This window comes from Strongylocentrotus purpuratus, unplaced genomic scaffold, assembly GCF_000002235.5.
Source record: "Strongylocentrotus purpuratus isolate Spur 01 unplaced genomic scaffold, Spur_5.0 spur5_scaffold_7, whole genome shotgun sequence".
NCBI lineage: Eukaryota > Metazoa > Echinodermata > Echinoidea > Camarodonta > Strongylocentrotidae > Strongylocentrotus > Strongylocentrotus purpuratus.
The window spans coordinates 25,715,375-25,737,208 of NW_022145613.1; the positions used below are offsets into that span (position 1 = coordinate 25,715,375).

Sequence of the window (21,834 nt, forward strand, 5' to 3'; positions counted from 1 at the left end):
ACAATTGATTTGAATGTTATGTGCTTCCAAATTTGGAAAAGGAAATAGAAATCGCACAATATCATATACGTCAAATTACATTAAGTTCCTTCATGAACAGGTATTTATATATCAAGTGATCTTTTGAAGGTGACATGACAAGTTATATGATTGAACACATATCTAACACCAAGTATCTCAAGACCCACCCTCTCAATTTTTTTTTTAAATTAATTTCCAAATGATAACCTATATAGACGATGAAAGCATAGAAAATTGATAACAATACAGAAAAAAGAACAAGTGCAACAGCCAATGCCTGGGTATCCCCCAAAAGATAAAAATGTCAATTTCTGTTAAAGGGTTCTCCTCTTTGGTTTTTGAAGAAAAAAGGTTACCCCATCCTAACTGCACCCCCCCCAAAAAAAATGCATAGAAAATACGAGATTAAAGAACAGAATGTGGCAGAACGGGGGGGGGGGGGGGGGGGGGGGATCAGTTAGATTGCTCAAGATGATTGTACTATAGGAGGCATATAGAAAGATAAGTTCAGTGTAACACATTCACGAATAGTCTCACAGAAGTATCAATACAAAAGTCAGCTAAGTTAGGATTGATCATAACTCTTTATGCCTTGGGGGGGGGGGGCCCTTAAATCATTCCCTCTTGACCTGCATTCATATGTCCCTATCTTATGTGTTAATGTTTTGTCCATTCCTGCATGATTTCTCAATTTAATAGACCAGTGGCGGAGTATGAAAGTTTTGGGTAAGTATTGAATGAGTTGATTAGCACAGATGTCTAAGTTTGACACCAGCACTAAGACAATGGCATGCGAGTGATGTGGGTACTAACGCTGCAATTCCAACTCATTTATGTGCATAGATATCTCCAAGTACTTTTACATGTATATTCTTAGAGGTAGTGATACCAGTTTTAGTAGAATTCAGTAGTTGTGTTTTAAAAAAGAAAGAATAAATATATAGTGTACCAGTAGTTATTTACGGATTTCATGACATCAGTTATTCATGTACTCCAAAATGTACATTGACTTAACATTTTAGGAGTTGTTAAAATTACGATTTCCACTAATTCACTTTGGGAAATAATCATCTAAAGTTAGCTTGAAGCATTGCTGCTACTCACTTATTTATTTTTTTAATGTAAATTTTGATGTGTTACTACTGTACAGAAATAAGGGAAAAAAGACAATTTGCGATGAGAGTAGAAATAATGTTTTGTGGTGGAAATGTGAATTCATGTGTTTTAATTTTCTGGGAATCCATGACTTCTAATCCATCCTCTAACTGATTCTCAGACTCAATTTACACTAGAAATATCGACACCTTGAACTGTGGAGAAACATCTTTTCTTCAGAACAAAAACCCTGGCATTAGTTTGTGAATATATTAACCTGTAGTCTTTGTTGTTGTGACAGACTTATCATAATATATACCTAGGAGATAATACTGTAGTTTCTAGGTAGTACACATTATCCACTCTCCAATTTAATGTATCGCAGCCATTAGTGCTTCAATGCACAAATAAAGCTATGAAGCTCAGAAGGTATACATGTACACTACACATGCACTAACACCAGTATACTGCAGATATCTCTCTATATTGCATAATGATACACTGTAGATGCAGATACACTGTAGGGTTCTTGCTATATCAACTTTGGCTAATCTTGTCCATTTACAGTGTGCATAATCTTCAAAATGAGTACACTATACATGTAAATGTAGATGCGGATATAGTTCTTGCCGTAAAATTTATTTGGCTAATTTTGTAGATTTGCAGTGGGCACAATGCTTTGTAATGAATCAACGACACAAGCTATTCAATATCACAAAGTGCAGTTGAATGGAAAATATATTGCACAATAATGTGTGTGAATATTTTTAGTGTTACTTGCAAGGGGAAATGCTTTTTGTTTTTACACGCAGAGAAGTGAAGTTGTTGAAAAAGCCCACAAAGTAGATAAATATTCTTCCCAAGATAATTGGATTAATATTCTTTCCAAAAAAATGAGTTTCTATTTACACTGTAGATTGGGATTCTGTTAATAATATGACATGAAGTTTTCATATATTGAAATGTCATTATTATATATTTTTATTGTAAAAAGAGACAAACAAACAAAATTTAAAAGAAATTCTCTATCAAGAAAATGACCATACTGAATAAATTAGGTGTAATATGTTATACAGTCAAACCTGTCTATATCAATCGCCCAAGGGAAACACAAAAAGTGGTCTTTGTAGACAGGTTCCTTTAGTACATGTTTCAATGAGAAACCATTTTCAAGGGAAACAAAAAATGTGCTTGCTGTAGACAGGTGGTCTTTGTAGACAAGTGGTCACTAAAGCAGGTTTGACTGTATTAGATTAGCTGTTTGGAAAATTTCTCAGTTGATTATATTGGATATCTGTCTCTCTAGATGGACTGAACTGATCAGGAAGATAGAGCTCTGGGTTGAGATACATGAGTTGAATGAGCAAGGGGAGTATGTACCTGTTGAGTGTCATACCAAGCCTGAGGTTCTTACTGGAGGCATCTTCCAAATCAGACAGGTAAGTCAAAGAATCTTTAAAGCAGGACTGCACTACTTGTAGCTACTTGCACCCTCTGTATATCAAACAATGCCTAAGCGGTACCCGTTGGTCCCCCATGATCCCCTTTTTCTTATGGTAATTGAGAGCTGATTTGATGAGATAACCACCTGTCAGTGACCATGCAGGAAGGTCTAATCCCTCCTAGCCAAACTTGTGCAGACAGGCTTTAAGATGTCACCACATATTCACAAACATCATCAATTTTATAAAGACGGAATAATGGATTTAGATTTTTTTTTAATTATGGAGGAGCTAGTTTTGTTGTCTGCCATGCTCATACATAACTAATTTGATGAATACATCTTGAGTATTGATTCTGATACTGTCCATAATCACTCTGCAATGGTCTTCCATTGTATATTGAATTATCCTTAATCTAATGTGCAATGGTGCAATGGTGCAATGGATAACTGAGAGAGAAATATGAATCACATAGAAGAGATATGTGAGATTACTGCTTTGACAGTTAATCACATTTTTGGTTAGTTTTCAATATATGCCTGTACACTCATATATCTCCTCTTGTTCATCTATAGAGTGGTCAAGTGTGATGTCATCAAAAAACTTTGAATAGGAAATAATTGTGATTTCAATAGTAAATCTATTTATTTGAATGGTCATATCTCATCCAATACTGAACCTATTCAATTGGTTTCCAACATTTGGACATTATTTTTTATGCTCTTTTGGAAAACGAAGTTCAAATTGAGAATTTTAAAATTGATTTTTATGACGTCACAGCTTCAGTACTCTATAGTAAGAGCTCAGTTCATCAGAAACTTCATGATAAATGAGTAAGGTAAATATGTATGAACATTCTTTATTTTGCAGGGTCACTCTCGTAGGATACTGGTAAGGGTCAAACCTGTCCAGAACTCTGGGACGTTACCAATCATCTGTGAAGCCATCACGTCTATCTCTGTGGGTAGCATCTGCGCTCGCTCCAAACTGCAGAAGGGTCTAGATAGTTACCAAGACGACGACCTGACCCGTCTGAGGGAGAGATGGTCGGATGCACTGATGAGGAGGAGAGAGTACCTGGATGAACAGATTCATAAGATCATGCATAAACCAGGTAATTAGGAGGGTTTATTGGGGGTGAGATGGGGGCTGGTAGATAGAGGGCTGGTAGATAGAGGGTAATTTGGGGAGGGGGGCAGCTGAAGAAGAGAGTACCTTGATGAGCATATTCATAAGATCATGCATAAACCAGGTAAATAGATGTACCGGTAGTAAGAGTGGTGGATGGGGAGATCAGTGAAAGAGGGAAGAAATGAGGGGTTGCAAATAAGTTATAATTAAAACATCAGAGAATAAACATGTCACAGAATTATAGAAACCAAGATGAGTTTGTATGCATTTTTTATCTATGAATATCCACTTTATCCTTTTTAATCGCCTTATAACCCCCCCCCCCCCCTTCTTGATGTTTCTGTGCCTAAACCCCTACCGTTGAAAGTTTTCATGTCATCTTCCGGGAGCCAGAATTGCTTAAGATCTTTGTAAAACTATGAATTATATGAATTTTATTTTGGGGGGGATGGGGGGGGGGGGGCTCTCAATGGATGATATGTAAATCGCTTGGTACAAGAAAAGTACATTTTTGAAGAAAAGAAATTAAAACAACGATAACAGACATTGTTGTAATGCAGATCAACAGTTTTATACTCTTTTCTCTCCTTGATCCTACAGGGAGAACGCAGAAGGATAATGAAAGAGAAGCAAGCCTTATCAACCAGTGGGTCTCACTCACAGAGGAGAGGAACGCCGTCTTGGTCCCCGCCCCTGAGAGTGGGGTACCGGGGCACCTGCCAACTGGGCCCCTCCCCCAGGCATGGAGACACATAAACCAGTACTATTTCTTGATATTGAAAGTGAGTTGATTAATTTCATTTTGTCTTATTGTTGAAGAGGTTTTTTTTTTGTTTAATTTTAAGAGATATAATTTAATAATAGACAGCTGCATTTATTGTAGAACATGGAACTTCAAACATTTACATTGTATGGCAGTAAACATTTCATCATAAGTTTTCAAAATGCTTCTCCTCTACCGCATACATTATCATGAAACATTGTCATACATGCACTTATTTGTTTCTTACTAATGTTGTTTTCCTATTATTCCTAGCAATACACAATGACAGATACATGCACATTGTAACCATGTCCATTAGGACTTGTATTATTCTTACCAGTAGGCATTAAGGGACATAAAAGGAACAAATTAACTCTTCGTTTTACTTCAAAAGTTTTTGCGGGTGGCACAAAATTATCTTGCATGTTGCATAGGGCTCTTGGGCTGCTATTCAAGAACAAGGGGCCGAGCCTAGAGAATTGAATCTACTATGTGCAGTGAAAGTGATCTATGCTCTATTTCTTGGTATCGCCAACATGATAATCTTGTTCTCTATTTGTCAGCTGATGAGATGGGTACATCAGGTTTATTAGAAGGAATCCATGCGGCTGGTTTCAACTCCATTCTACCGAAGGAACTAGGTACCAAGATGGTCAATCTACCCATTATCAAGTACTATGAGAAAGATGTAAGTTACTCCCAAAGACTAAGATTTCTCTTTTTGGCGATATTTTTGTGTGTGTTTCAATATCATTGTTTTAACCCTCATGATTATTAACAAAGGAAGTAATAGTACATACACTCGTATAGATACTACACAAAGTATATAAAAGTAGAAAAGAGAAAAACCCAGGTCATGTTTTATTCCTAACAATGCAGGGCTAATACTTCATATTATTCATAATGGAATACGTGATACGTGATATATAGTTTACAAAAATATTAATGGACACGCTTGGGGTCACAGGGGTGTTAACTCCATGTCAAAGTAATATGGATCAATGCCATTGTGGCTAAAAACAGAAGATGTTACATAAACTATTATTGTTATTATTAGTTATTTTACTGATATGATTCAAAGACTTCAGAATTTGGCTTCATGTTGATACACCTATAGAATGCCAGTTTAAGTTTTTTTAGGTTGATTTTTTTTCTTCAGGTGATTGGTACACATTGAAATGATAAGGGACACTTCATTTATACATAGCAGAGTAGTTTCTTATACTAGCTGGGTTACATAATTTGATATTACTATGACTACACTGTGTTTTGAGTTCGGAGATCATATTTTTGTAATTCCTCATTGTTGTTGATATTTTATCATTTCGTGTTAATGGCACTCTATTGTTTGTGTGGCTTTGCATACACTTTGAACTTTATATTATCAAGCTGTATTCACCCTCTCTCTGCCGAATGTCCACCTATAGGTGTGTGCCTGTGCGTCCTGGGATTCTTCCCTCCACGACTCACCGTACCTCAACCGCAACACCAACCCAAACGAGCGCATCTATCTCATCGTCAAGGCGGTGGTGCAACTCAGTCACCCGGCAACCATGGAACTGGTCGTTAGAAAACGCATCTGTGTCAACATCTACAAGAAGCAGGGCTTTGCAACGGCATTCAGGAGAAGGCTTGGCAAAGGGGTATGTTGCATTAAAGATGAGGTTCTATCAATTTTTTATTTGATTTGATTTGATTCATTTATTTATTATGTTTGATTTTTTTTTTCTTTTGCAGTTTTACAAATATGTAACAAACGAAACATTGCAAATTTTACACAATCATGACAAAAGAATATATGTAGAATAAAGTGAGACTGGCTGTAAATCATCGCAAACATCAAACAGGAGGTTTGACAAAGTAAGCAAAGTTTGATAGCATGACTACCCTCAATGGATACATAATAGTACAAATATGGAGGAAAAAATATTGGTAAAAGGGAAAAAAAAGAGAGAGAGAGAGAAAAAAAAAAAATAGGGGGTGTAAATCAAGTTTTACAGATGTATGTAGTAGTTGGATTTCAATTTGATATTTAAAGATTTTAAAAAAGATGCACATTTAAATATTGGGTGGCCAACTTGGGATATATTACAAAGTGTATTTGGAAAAATACAGTGAAACCTGTGAATAAAGGCCATAAATTCTTAATTTAAAGCTAGAAAATCAGATTTATTTTTTAGCTGACAAGTTTGCGCAGGGAAGGGGGGGTCATTTTATTGCTTGCCCTCTAGAGATATAGGGTAGTCCCATATACATCTTTCTGTGTATAGTGCTTGTAACTTTACGAAGAATGGGCCAAATTTCTTATCATTTTGTTGATGATTCCAGAACCTTTTCTGATCGATTCCACAACGTTTCTTTCACAATGCAATCGCATGACCATAACTGGTCTTTACCTTTAAGAGATGTAAGTTTACAATTGATTGGAGGAATTATAATCAATCTAGAACAATCACAACTCTTTACAAGAGTCCAAGAATAGCAGTCTTCATAAGTATTAGATGGTCTGTATTTACAGGTTACCGGTTACAGGTTATATAACTCTCACCAAGAAATACGATATTGATATTTTCTTCACACATTTTTTCTTTCAGGACACTGTCCATTCTTGCGGTGTGACGTACGAGATTGTATCAAACATTCCAAAGGTAAATATTTAGTGATTTAGAAGTTGTTTTAACAGGACTGATTGCAAATAAATGAATCTTAAAACTTGATTGTTTCAATACATCTTCTTTTATTCTTAAAAATATTGTTCCTACTTCTTGCTCTATAATGGGACTGGTTAATAGTACTCTTTTGGTACCCCTTTTCCCTTGTTCAGCTGAGGAATGTGAAATTTTTTCTACTGTATTTTTTGTGAAAAGGAAGGGATTTGGTGCAGTTGAGAACTTCAAAAGAGTTTTGTCTTGTCCAGGTTTATGTGGGCAGATTTATTCAACTGAAGTATGAAGCACTAAATACCAACATTAATATTTTTGGGGAAATCATATTCTGAGCAAAGAAACATGATTTCATTATGAATTTATGTTATATTTTCAATTCATGACTTGACTTCAGTTTAACTTTTATTAAAGGCACTCTGTCCTACTTGTAGCTACTTGCTCCCTCTATATAAAAAAACTTCCCAATCGGTGCCTGCTGGTCCCCCATGATCCTCTTTTTCTTATGTTAAATGAGAGCTGAGTTAATGAGATAGCCACCTGTCACAGTGACCTCGCTGGCTCGCTGTGTGGTATAATCCCTTCTGGCTGAAATAGTAAAGCCTCCCTTTAAGACTTTCGGTAATTTGTGTGGAATAAAGACCTACACACTTGGCTCTCCATAGTTCAGTGGACTATGTTAAACCAGGTTCAACTTAATGCATCGTTTAACAATGTTAAATCTGAGATGCATGGCCCTACGTGTTATCAGTGTCTTTGATATGGTGTAATATTGAACCCTAAACAAATTGTGCTTCAAAATGATCATGAAGTGCCTCCAAAAAGTAAAAATCTTTGAGTGACCAGTTTTACCATTCTCGTTTTCCCCAATAGACTGTAGTGTTATAAAAACTGTAAGAATAACAAAAAATTAAATTTCGATTTCCAATCATAAATATCTTGATAATCAGACAGGCAATTGGCTTGTAAAAGTCATTGGATTCTTGACTGACCTAAGAATCTGAGGCAAAATTACCCAATCCCTTTAAATCTCTGACAGGCATCAGAAGATCCTGAAGACCGGGAATCCTTAGCATTGATGGCCGCAGCCGGGGCGGAAGAGAACGGCAGTACCGGGGACGGAGAGACCTACATCGAGAAGTACACACGAGGCGTCTCGGCTGTAGAGAGTATCCTAGCACTCGATAGGTTACGACAGGAGGTCATTATCAAGGAGAAGTTGGCCAGTAGGGGGCGCAATTTGAGGAAGACGTCCAGTGTACCAAACATACCTGTAAGTACCGGTATTCTTTTGTAATCATGTTATCTAATTTATGATATAATTCTTATTTATAATGATTATAGTTTGATGTAGAGTTGTAGTCATCATGGCCCGAATTCACAAAGAAGGTTTGTCGACAAACCAAGGTTTATGTACGTCATATGACGCGTTTTGACGCGTTTTTTACAAACCTGGATTGTAAAAAACAAAAGGAGGTTCGTCGACAAACCTCCTTTGTGAATTCGGCCCATTAAGTTTTGCAACCCAACTGCTAAATCTTTCTCCCCCCCCCCCCCCCCCCCCCCCAAGTTTGATTATTGCCCAATATACCTTGTCGTTATTCCTTCCATCTTTCCTCATTATCATTCGATCCAAGTCTGCCTTCACTCTTCTCTCCTGCTATCTCTCCCTGTCTTTTCCTCTTCTCTCTGTATATATTCTCTCTCTCCTTCTCTCTTTCTCTCTTTCTCTTTCTCTTTCTCTCTCTCTCTCTCTCTCTCTCTCTCTCTCTTTCCCTCTCTCTATCTCTCCCACTCTCCCCCGCCAATGTAATCACTTTTCCTGGTGTTTTACAGTCCAATGTCTATTCACATAACGATACAAAGTCCCCCGTCCTTTTTAAACAATACCCCTTTTTTGTTTGATCCTAATAATGTATGGGCTTGTCCTTATCTCTAACCTATGTACATGAATATAAAGAACAGATTAATGGTAGACTGATTTTATGGAAATTTGAATACCTTTCCTTATTATTGAATTATAGCCAGTATTCTACTATTCAAATAAAGATGTAAGTTTAGTTAACTTCTTAATTTCTTTTTCAAACGCTTATATATTTTTTGTTCACATCTATATATCTATTTTAAGATAATCAAAAGCCAAGACTATATTCTTTCATGATCACTGTTTACTTTCAACAGCTGTTGTATGCATTACTGTTATGCATATAGTAGCTGTTGATTCATGTAATTAACATGAATCTTTTTCATGCTGTGCTTCATACAATATATGTGCATGATGCATATATACATATAACATGAATACTCTTTCATTATCACATATCCTAACCGAAAGAAAAAGAATGAAACATTTGGCTTTCATTTATTACAGTTTTGTTTGCATTTTGATATCACGATGAAACAATGAGATGTAAATATTCTCTGTTTTGACAGGTAGGCTGCACTGTTAATACAGTTACATACTCATGTCACAACTACATTGAATTTCTGTTCTACTACATTGCCTTGCTAATACTAGCATGGTATCATTAACTTGCTAGTATACAGAATGTGATATGCCAAAATGAAGAAAAAAAAATGTCTTTTGACCTTCAATAACACTAATATGCATGGAAATTATGTTTAGTATATATATATATATATATATATATATATGAATAGCCCATCACTTTTGCACATGTTTACAGTATAACATTTTCAGAAAATGTAGTATTAAAAAGAAAGAATGTGTTATGTTTAATTTAATTTTTTTTTCAATTACCAGAATAAGATGAAGAAACAAGCAACCTAGAGTTTGGGATTATTGCTCATGTTTGTTTCTTCCATTGTAGGATTTCAAAGTCTCTTTTTTTCTTCTTAATTTCGCTAAATTTTAGCTTTTAAAAAAAAATTGAGATGCATCAGCCATGTTTTGGGGTTCAATCAAATATTTCAACGTACAATGTTCATTCATATTTCGTCATTCATATTACATCCATGTCTGTCACCTTATGTTTTTCATCACGATTCATCATACTCCATTGCTATCCCATCATACCATGCAGGGCTCCATTTCACGCAACCTTGATATGAGTCGATCCATGGACTGCCTCGACGAAGATTTCAGGGTAGGCACATCGTTCACTCTTTATACCTACCTCGTTTGTTTGTTTTTTATTTTGCTCATCAAATTGAACACGAGTAATTCCATAAATTAGGGACCCACTTCGTTAAATTTTTGATGTCCCACTTACATAAGGTACCCACACATATTTGTGGCTCTGAGTAAAGACTCAAATAGCGGAGTGAGATTGTAAAGTCATTTCCAAGCATAATATTGCATCCTCATACCTAGAATAACTTAAAGGTAAAGACCAGTTATGGTCATGCGATTGCATTGTGAAAGAAATGTTGTGGAATCGATCAGAAAAGGTTGATCATCTAGCATCTAGCATCTGCAAGGTTCTGGAATCATCAAAATGATAAAAAATTTTGGCCCATTCTTGGTAAAGTTACAAGCACTATACACAGAAAGATGTATATGGGACTACCCTATATCTCTCACAGACCATGAGAGAAACAAATTTACCAAATATATGAATTAGTAGGCCGTTCCCGGCATTTTTTTATCATCATGTATTAGTCAAAACATATTCTTTCACATGATTGGTAATGAGAGCTTCCATTTCATTTTTTGAAATTGGGGCATTTCCAATACTGGTCTTTACCTTTAACAATCTCACTCCCACTATTTAAGTCTTTACTCAGAGCGACAAATATGTGTGGGTCCGTTATGTAAGTGGGACACCAAAAATGTCACAAAGTGGGTCCCTAATTTAAGGAATTACCCACGTATACATGTACATCCGTTGACATAAATGTAGAAGTGATAGTAATAATGGCTATATAGCTCTATTGGGCGCTTATGATAATGAATTGGGCCCTGTTTCATAAAAACTTAGGATCATTAAAGGTAAAGACCAGTATTGGAAACGCCCCAATTTCAAAAAATGAAATGGAAGCTCTCATTACCAATCATGTGAAAGAATATGTTTTGACTAATACATGATGATAAAAAATTTGCCGGGAAACCGCCTACTAATTCATATATTCGGTAAATTTGTTGCTCTCATGGTCTGTGAGAGATATAGGGTAGTCCCATATACATCTTTCTGTGTATAGTGCTTGTAACTTTACCAAGAATGGGCCAAATTTCTTATCATTTTGATGATTCCAGAACCTTGCAGATGCTAGATGCTAGATGATCAACCTTTTCTGATCGATTCCACAACGTTTCTTTCACAATGCAATCGCTTGACCATAACTGGTCTTTACCTTTAACAAGTTACAATAGCTGTTATTAGCTACTGAAATTGTGGCATTTGATTGGTTGAGAGCAAATTTGTCATAGAACTTTGATATTGATAACAAGTTAGTCTCCCAGGGGTTTAGTAGAAAGAATACTGCTTTCCTCTGTAGGTAGGATAATTTTGTTATAGTTAATCTTTTTATTTTTTATTAATCAGAACCAAAATTATAACTTTTTAAAAGGATTTAAGCTTTAATTTTGCAAACAGTCTGCATTCCGTATGGATGTCTCGTTTTGATTCTTTTTTCCTTTTTCAGAATTTTATCGCCATTAGTCAGTCAGCTAAGCTTATTGTATCTAAATGTTTTATATATACATTTGTACAAGTGCAAAGCAGCTAGATCTCTTGAGATTCTTGTCTATCTCCCTCAATAGTCTATTTCCATGTTATCTAACTAAATGAATAGCTATTGTCACTATTTAAATCTGGTTTGAAGGGCACTGTTACTTTGAAGTGGGAAAAATGGACTTTGCTTTTGGACTTTTTTTAGAGCTTTATCTGTTTCATATGATTTCTAATGGCTCTTTACTCTTTGTTTCCAATCTCTTTCCTAAATTAACACATGATGGCAAATTGGTCTGTTGGGTGATACATGTATTATTATACACTGTTTGAATTTTATTGTTAATATTGGATGTTACATGATATTGTGGGAATGCTATTATATCTGGTACCATTTTCATATCCATATATTTTGTAATATTGTCAATTATTGCACCCACCATGTACATTTCATTTATATGTTATATGTTTGTTGATTTAAATGATTTTGTGATCTATATGTATTTACTGTTGTGATTTGTTGTTGTATTTTTTATTGGATTTATTATGTAAATTAAACCATTTTGGTACATTCCTATTGCCTAAATATTCCTTAATATCATTATTTTGTACCAACTATTTTGTTTTGGATGTACATGTTCTGTATGAATATTCGAACGTTATTTCCTTCTTCTTCATATTCTACATTATTTCTTCTCGTGATCTATATTTCTTTTCATTCCATGCAAAGTTTTTTTAAATCTTATTTTCATTTTTGTGTTTGTCATTCTATTCCATTATTGTTTACTACTGTCAAAAGCTATGTTTTTCTGTACATTTGTGAAATCATTCATATGATTTTGTGTGAACACCACTTTCACTGATAATGTTTGAATGATAGTTACCCCTATATGGGTTTTTTTACTAGACGTAACCTTGCTACCGACGCATGCCTTCATTAGCCACCAAAATAGCAACCACCTGTACATTGACTGTGCACAATTGTATTGATCTTTTTTTACTTGGTCATAAATAAGCTTGAGTAAAATTGGAAAATGTCCTGGATTATTATGGATTTTGAAACTATACCACTCCCCTTCATAGATACTACGCTGGGAGAGTCTGCGTAACCTAGGGCCGCCCAGCTCCCCGACCCTTTCGGGAGGCGCTGTGAGTCCTGTGGTGTACCCGACCAAGCCCGCATCCCGCCCCCGAACGCTCCAGGTGTCCTCCGACTCCAAATCAGAAACCAGCGACTACTGCGGCTCCCCCGGTAGCATGCAGTTCAGCTCCAGCCCAGGGGCGAGTCCATCCCACCCCAACATGAGCCACGCCCATCCAGGGATGACCTCCACGGCGCACCCCTTGATGGGTGGAGTGCACCCCTCTGGGGGTCCCATACTACCATCCATGAGCCCTTTGCTCCCGGTCAACCCGAGGAGGTCCAGTACGGGCAAGTCTGGGGGCAAGCAGCTTAGACCGGTCCGAGAGGAGGCGCGGGCGGCTAGGTCCGCACCCAAGGTGGAGGTAAGAAAAAACTATTCTTATGGTAACCCAACATTTGCTCCAGGGCGATTCCAGGCATTGTATCCCGGAGGACATATGGTATTTATCCATATATTTCATCTATGAACGAAAAATCTTTTGATATGACTTTGACTAATGGTAGAGATACAAGAAAGCGATCATAAAGATACGAAATAAGATTCAATGGTCATATCAAGTGGTTCTTCAGTAGTAGATGTTATATGTGGAAAAGGACATGATGTGAAGGAAACATTGTGTGGAATCGCTCTCCAACAACCTATTCCTCTGGCTCTATTCTGTAAAGGATTGGGGTCAGGGCTAGTGATGCTATTCAGTACACTGAGTCATGTGTGAGCAAGGCATCTGGAAAAGCATGTGAATTGATTGCACCATTATTTGTTTTCTTCTTGGATTTAGTTTTTGAATGTAGTGTTCCCTGAAAACATTGCTTTTATTTTTCAAACATCCTAATGCCCTACTGCATTTCCATGTATTCAGACAGTGCATGCGTTAACATCTTACAAATGTATGAGACATATTTTCCTCAGTGTAATTACTTTGATTTGTAGTGTGTTACTGTTTATTTTTCTCTCTTTTGGGTTGGTTTTGCACCTGTTTGTTTGTTCATTATTGAAATCTCTCAAACATGTTCCTTTTCATTAGTATGTTTTAGATACCATACTGATTTCACCCCTCCAAAATGTTTCCATGCAATATGCTAATTATTATATTGTTTGAAAATTATTTAAAGCACTAGTTTTGAAGTTTTTAGACAATGCAGCCAAATATTAAATGATATATGAACCTTTTTGCAATAGAGTTTTTGCTTGTGTTCTTGTTGTTGTTATTGTTGTACTGCACCTTTTTGATGTGTTATTTTTTGTGGAGTTGTTTGTTGAATTATATTTGCAGTGTTTTTTTTTGGAGTTTTTTTATTCAATTGCTTTCTCCCCTTGCTCTCTAACCAATTACAGGCAAGGAGAAGCTTACCCCTATAACACACACTCACCTTACCGTTTTATTGGTATGTATTAACAGTGTTATACGCTTTTAATACTAATATGACTCTCAAAGGAAGAGGTGTATGGCTTGCCGTGGCAAATTAAGGGCTGATCAGTCATATGGAAAAACTTATCCAGGGGGGTGGTCACAAAGATTATGTTCAGCTAAAGTTGGACTTCAATTATGGCAGGCTGTTCCATACCACGGGTTGCTCTCACTATTCCTGGCATTGGTCTCTCAAGGGACATTCAAATCCTGGTCGCAAATCTACAGAAATGATATTTTTTATTTATTTATTTTATTTTTTTTTTTTTTTTAAATCTATATACAATAATTACAATGGTGAGAGCAACCAGTGGCATGAACTGCCTACCATAGTTCAAGTCCAACTATAGTTGATCTTAGTCTTTGTGAAACACTGCCCTGGATAGTGTTTTGATTTGAGATTTTCAGACCAAACATAATTATACTGTGATTTCAGTGATTTTCAGCAAAACAATCCACTTACACAAATGTTTTGGTGGAGGTCGAAGAGGTGAGGTGGCCCTTTTTGATTGTGAAATGAATCTCAAAACAACACAAAATCATCTTCATCTTGTGGAGTGATGGCAATGATATAATTGAAAGAAAGACAGAGATTGACTACATAGAGATTTGCACGACAGATGTATCTCATTAATAAGCAAATATAGTCCTATTGAAGAACCCTTTACATTTCTTCAAAGCATCGGCAAGCAATTTACATGCACACATTCCCTTTAAAGTCTTTCCCGCAATCTAGCTCTACAGATTACATTTTACAAATTCCATGGAAAGAAGAAATATGTTCTCAGGAGGGGAAAAGACCCCCGAATCAAAATGTTTGTTATTTCATATTTGCAACAATATTAATTGATCTTGATTCATACTTGGTGTATATCAACAAAATTTCCATCCATGGTTGCTGTGATTTCTCAAAACTTTCCTGAATATCAAATTCATCAAGTTAATGACTTAGAAGATGAAATACTTGGCTGGCACAACTGGGCACATCATTCATTTTCTTGCCAATCAGCACTGTTTAGTTTGTTGCACTTTTTCCTTAGTTGATACTTCCACAATTACTGTGATATTGTATTAGTATTGAGTCAAATAATGACCTTTCATCCCAAATGCGCTTGCTGAATCAGTTCCTCAAAATGCCTAGAGTTGTTACAAATGTACACCTTGAGTTATTTTATGGACATACTGTAACAGTACTTTAAAACCTTAACAGCATTTGACAAACCTTTGACTATTCTCTTTATGTTCTCATTTTCTCATTCTGAAAATATGAATGTTCTTAGATCAAGTCATAGCTTTCCAATCGTGATATTTATTATTGAGAAGAGAATGAATAAAGTGGTACATCAAAAATTATCTTTAATGGAACATGGCAATTTAAGATTTGTCTTTATTATATCATTCCTACTTCTGCAGGCAAAAACTCTTTACTATGTTCAGAAGAGACATCGTGCAATAAGGATGAGTGAAGAAAAGATAAATCGTCGCCGATCTGAGTCGCCCCTATCTTTCACCGATGCCAAATCCACCCCTCCAAAAAGTGATGTCTTCCATAGTGAATTAGCTACAGCACTGAACCAGTCTGCAGGGTCTCATGTTGGTAGGAAGAATCCATTTCTCAATAGGGGAGATGACCCATCTTGTGATGAAAGTGCTACGGATGACCGCTTGGTCTATCTCCCCTCCCAGCAAATGGACCATTCCAGGACTTTGCTGAGAACAAGCAGAAGCTGGGAAGGTCCACTAGTGGCCGTCGGGGATGCAATTGAGGATGAAAATGAAGGGGAGGTGCAAACTGATTTCTCCTTCCAAACTCCACCCCACGTACCAGGAATAGATTCTTCCACTCCTGTACACTCATCCAGTAGGAGTTGGGAGATACCATCTGATCAAAAGGGGAAGAAGTTATACGGAGGGGGTGACTGCGATGACATGTATCTCACATTCGGAACCTGCAGTCTAGAGGAACCCATTTATGCAAATGAAGTCTGTTATTTAGAAGAGGACCAACCAATTTTCATCAAGCCAAAATGGGTCTGTCAAGAACAGGAATTTTGATGATGACATTGGAACCAAAAATAATCTTTTGAAAAACACATCAGTGTTCCATACATTGTGTTTGATGTAATTGCAGTTTACTATCTTCATATTGCCAAAGGGATTTATGTTAATCGTCTAGTCAATTCGCTTGACTGTCATGCTAGTGTACACTCCTTGTTTTGCATATATGTCCGTTCAAATTGCATTACAAGTATTTTTTGATTAGATCCAGACTCTAAAAAGATTTTTTATGGTTGTAGACTATCTAATGATAGGCATAAACCTATTTGATATGTTTATAACTATCTCCTGCCACTAGATTTACTCTCAGACAAAGAGTATTCAAAATTGTCATAAACTTCATAACATTAGATATCACTATAAAAATATCTGCAGATTTCACAATGTTTTGCATGTGATCATGATGTATTAAAACAGATAATTTTCAATTTCTTCGTCATCAGCTTCTTCTTCTTTTCTTTTATTTTTTTCTTCTTCTTTTCTTCCTCTTATTCTTCTTCTTCTTTCTTTCTTTCTTTCTTATTTTCTACATTAAAAAAAAATCTTATTTTTGGTTTGTTATCTTTCCCTTGCAAGAACACAAGTGCTTTACATTATTTTGGTTATTGTTCACTCATTTTAATTTTGCATTCTACATGTACACTGTAGTTCTGTAATTTACGAATTTTACTAAAATATGGAGATTTGTTTGTTCTGTTATGTTTTCTTGTATTTGTCTTTGTTTTTGCCACATATTTGATTATGATTCATATGATTTTCAGTCTTTCTCAATATTTTTTTTTCCAATTATAAGACCATGCAAATGTCCTTTTACATATATATTCCTGATCCATGTCCATTCCCTATTGTGCACTTTGCTATCCAAAGGTAGAATGCTACATACATTTATGTGATCACAGCTTGTGCTTGACTCTGTGTGTGGAAACACCATGTATGTAGATAATCATGTTTTCTATTACTCTTAATATTTTATTTCATTTTTCTTCTTCTTCTTCTTTAATTTTTGTGCTTTATCTATTGCTGTTATTTGAATGAAAGTATGACAAACTTTGTCTGTCTTGCCCAGTTTTTAGGACTGTCTCTGTTATCATGAAACGGATCCATGTTTATGTGTATAAGTGGGCCTGTCAGGAGAAGGGCATGAACTGCTGTCCTCATCAGCCCGAGTTGGCCAATTAGCTCGCTATTTTGTGATCCGAGAAATTAGCTCGAAGTTACAAATCGTGTCTTCATCAGCTCAAAACTCGAGCTTGAGAAATTTGCTCAGTGTTCGCGCATAGTGTGAGTCTTCAGACCACAGAAAGGCGGGCTATTTTGCAAATTAGTCCAAGGTATCTTGGGAAGATTTCCCGAGCAAATAGCCCGCTATTGTATGATCTGGCTAATTTCCAGGATCAGAAATAGCTGGCTATTTGGCCAATTCTGACTGCTGAGGACAGGCCTATAGATATGTACACTGTCCAGTCACACAACCAAATTGACTCCAAATCAACAGATAACTGAAAAAATATCGGCCAGTCAGGGTAATAATTTTTTTGTTTTGTTTAGTTTATTGTTGGTTTGGTGTCAGTCTCGTTGATGTTGCTAGGGTATTACAGTATTTCATCCAACTAAATCTGTATAGTTAATCATTTCTGTCATGGTTTTAATGTACTTGTCACAAATAATACTGAAATATCAGAGATATTGATTGCCCTATATCTGCAAGTATTTGTAAGCTTAAAAAATCTGCCCCTTTGAAATATTTCCTATAACTCGCCTGATTTTCAGGGAGGCTCCCTGAATTTTTTTTAAAATTTCTTTGATACGTCACTCCACACAACTTTGAATGCCTCCCCGATTTTTTGAAAGATTATTCCTATTATGCTGTATGCAATTGATAGAAACCTCCCGGATCTCTAAATGAATCCTCCCTGAAAGCTGTAGTAAAGGCCAGTTGGCATATCTGGGTTATGTGCGTGTATTTTGACAAAGGTAGTCTGACATGTATCCTGTATGACATTTATAAAAGTAGCCACAACGGTGCAATTTCAAACGAGAAAGTTTGGATTCTGACAAATGAAAAATATGGGTTCTCAAAATACAGACAGCAATCTGTTTTCATCACATTTTCATAATGATCTATAATCGCTATGCCCTGCCACATGTACTACATGTATATCACATAAAAAATTGAACAACTTGGGTAGCAAAGCTATAATATATTTGCTGAATACCTCCCTTCTTTATATTACACATTTATCTATCTTTAATTAAACTGCCTGTCTGTACTCTGCCATGAGAAAGATTTAATTCAAGTTCTTCCAAACTGTCGACTTAGTCTTACCTATAAAAGTACCCTTCTCTGTGTTGTTTGTCACACAATTTCACATTTGATATCTCTAAATCTCGTAGTAAAGATATATCTATCATTGTAAATTTCAAAAGGTATTCATTCTCTCAGTAGGGTCAATGTACTTTTATATAGTAGAGAGGTGTGTATAAGGCTCTGGCCTGGAGTATTTCACCATTAAATGGATCATAACTTTTAGAGATGAACTTTGATACTAGGCAATGTAAACCACAGACATCTCGACACTTATTCTAGGACAGAGTAAATAGGGCTGTCAATGAACACACACTTAATCACAGACTTATAAAATCACTTGGACTATAACTGTCTGAATTATTAAATCATTCATATTTTGCATTTGACAATGTGGATACTTGTGTTTGAATTTGACAACCTTTGAATTAACAAATACATGTAAATGCCCCTACGATTGGGCGTATTTTGACAAGACAAATCATTCAAATGTTTTTCTGGTTTCCTATGGCATTAGAGCAATTTTAGATTGGGGTAAAGGCTTCTTATTAATTCAAATCATATTTCATGTTCTCACAGATCGTATCTAAAGTAGGCATAATTATTGTTATTTTCCAGATATAAATATGTATTAAAGAACATAATTATAAATATATGAATGAAGATATGTATGAAAACAGTAAACTCCTCATCCTCTCCCAATATGTCATAATGTACACGTATTAGCAATTAATTTCAATTGTATTATTACTTATGTAGTAAATTCAAGGTATCATATGTCTGAAATTGTAGCAATGCTGCCAGAACAAATCATAGTTGAATTTGTATCTTTTTATATAAACATTTTGCACTCTAATATTTGGTGACTCTGCCAGCTATTGTCCAGACAAAATGGAATATAATTTGTATATAATTGAAAATTGACTTGGCTTAAAATCTGCTGTGAAACGATGCAAATTAGGTGCAATTAGTGAGACAGTTTGTAGCCATCAAGTAGAAATGTGATTACTGGAATTAATTAATTGAAATAATCTTAATCAATATATTTATGATTCATTGTCAGAAAGATGGAGGATTCGTTTGAATTTTTCATTGTTGCAGAAGAAACCAAATATCTTTTTGCTATTTGTGACTCTTAAAAGTGCAATTATTGGTGTATGGTAAAGATGGAAATCGCTTACATTATAAAACGTTATGTGACTAGTAAGTTGTAGTAGACTGGTTGTGTACATTATGTAAATGTCCATATGGATAGCTTTGTATATTTTGTCTGTTAAAACGTGAGTCTTTATGTCAATGTACATGCAATTCTTATTTCCTGATATGTTAATATTTTTTCACCTTCTGGTGTTGTTTTCTTATATTATCATGTGATGTCATGATTCTAACTGATTTGCACTTCTATCAAAATCAGGATTTCAATGTAGAGGGTTACATTTTCATTTTATTTTGTTTTAAAATGTTTTTCATTTCTTGTTTTCTTACTACTTATCAATCTAATCCTGAACACTTTCTCATTCTGTTTTTTTATTCACCCTGGTTCATCAGTTCTGTCACCTATTCTAAAAAAATCCCCCCTAACTTTGGGCCAGAGCTAACCTTAAGGCCAGGGTTAACGCACTAGCCAGGGTTGAATACCTAGACCCTACTCAAAGCTCCATTATTCTTTGACTATACCTTAACTCATCGGTATGAAATTGATTTCCAATTTTCATTTCATGTCCAAATCCATCTTATTTTTTGTTAACTTGTGTTTCAAAATGACATGAACTTATGGGTTGACGCATGGTCTTCCATTGATCAATGGACCAAGTTTTACTGACTTTTACTAAGGCTGCTTTCAAGAATATTGGGATGTTGGTTTGTTCTCTGGTTGTGACAACCCATTTATCTCTCAATGTATTTTAATGTACATATCTGTAACTCTCTTGCTTAATGTATACATTGCCTGTCTATTGTCCATAACTATTTATGTCGGTATGTCATATACGTATTTAAAATCGATCACTGTTAAGCTCTAATACTTGCCTTATCGCTTTTTGTTTAGCAAATGAAAATCATGACAATAGTCTTAAATTTTTTATCAGACACCATCATCCTATATGCTTATCTAATCTGCAGATAATGCTGCAACAAGTCCACACATACTTTGACCTTCAGTGTTAGAAGCATGATATATTATTAGCTACTGAGTAATTATAACTGCCAGACGATTGACATGTCCACAACCATTTTCTTTTCATAAATTTGTAAAAGATAGATATGAATTTCTTTGCCAGCTGAGTTTATGTTGCCTTTTATGTACATGTAACTCTATGCCAGCACATGTTTATAAAGTTGTTCCTCGTGCGCATGATACAGATTCTCAATTATATACCATCCATTAACATGGACGATGTGTGGTTCTGAGTCGACCAAAATACATCGTAATATATGCTTTTAATGATTCTCAATTATCTTCCAACTGATAATATTTGCCATTATACAGATGTCCATTTGTATGTTGTCATTGTTCAGTGAAATGTACTTACCTATATGTATTCAAATTTATGTTTTTGTGCTGATAACAAGTACATCGAATATCGCAGTAGTGATACTTCTAGTCCTTTTTCCCCTCTCATTTTGATTTCTAATCAGTAACAAATCCAGTAGATAATGAGGTTATTAGTTTTCTCTGTGAAGTTGTTTGTTGGGAGACAGAAGGGCATTAACTTCTATTCTTTAAAACAGAGTTAATACCCTTCTGGTTCTGACCAGATGAAATTAGGATTCATTGAACATTCTTATTTTTTAATCCTTTTTAACATTTTCCTGTATGTAATACTGATTTTGTTTTTATTTTTCATCAAAGATTTATTTGCATAGTACTTGGATAAGCTTTAAGATGAGAATTCACGTCAGCTTGAAGCTATGTCATGGCACGTGTCTACTGCCAGTATATTTCGTGTGTGGTAATTGGTAATGTACATGGTTGTACATGCTAATGAATTGAAATGAAAAGTAAATTAAATATTTGACTTTGTGTTGACGAAATGCTTCTGTAAATATTGCTACATAGAAGAGATTTTTTATTACATTTGGGGTAAAAGAAATCTGAATAAGTCTGAATGCATTTTCATTTCATCAGCGTTTACATCTTTTCGTTGCAAATCATTGGATAACAGAGTGTGGA

The 21,834-nt window shown here is 35.5% G+C and overlaps 1 protein-coding gene across 1 annotated transcript in view; it reads left to right on the forward strand.

Moving 5' to 3' along the window:
- Nucleotides 1–16,790, forward strand: part of LOC100893899 (kinesin-like protein KIF13A) — a 74,299-nt gene extending 57,509 nt beyond the window's left edge. The window contains 12 exon segments of the mRNA XM_030974397.1: nucleotides 2,423–2,555; nucleotides 3,429–3,672; nucleotides 4,290–4,400; nucleotides 4,403–4,471; nucleotides 5,016–5,140; nucleotides 5,880–6,095; nucleotides 7,047–7,100; nucleotides 8,155–8,388; nucleotides 9,140–9,166; nucleotides 10,160–10,222; nucleotides 12,830–13,252; nucleotides 15,713–16,790. Of these exon segments, the coding sequence (XP_030830257.1) occupies nucleotides 2,423–2,555; nucleotides 3,429–3,672; nucleotides 4,290–4,400; nucleotides 4,403–4,471; nucleotides 5,016–5,140; nucleotides 5,880–6,095; nucleotides 7,047–7,100; nucleotides 8,155–8,388; nucleotides 9,140–9,166; nucleotides 10,160–10,222; nucleotides 12,830–13,252; nucleotides 15,713–16,354 (2,341 nt within the window). The 3' untranslated portion in view covers nucleotides 16,355–16,790.
- The last annotated feature ends 5,044 nt before the right edge of the window (nucleotides 16,791–21,834 follow it).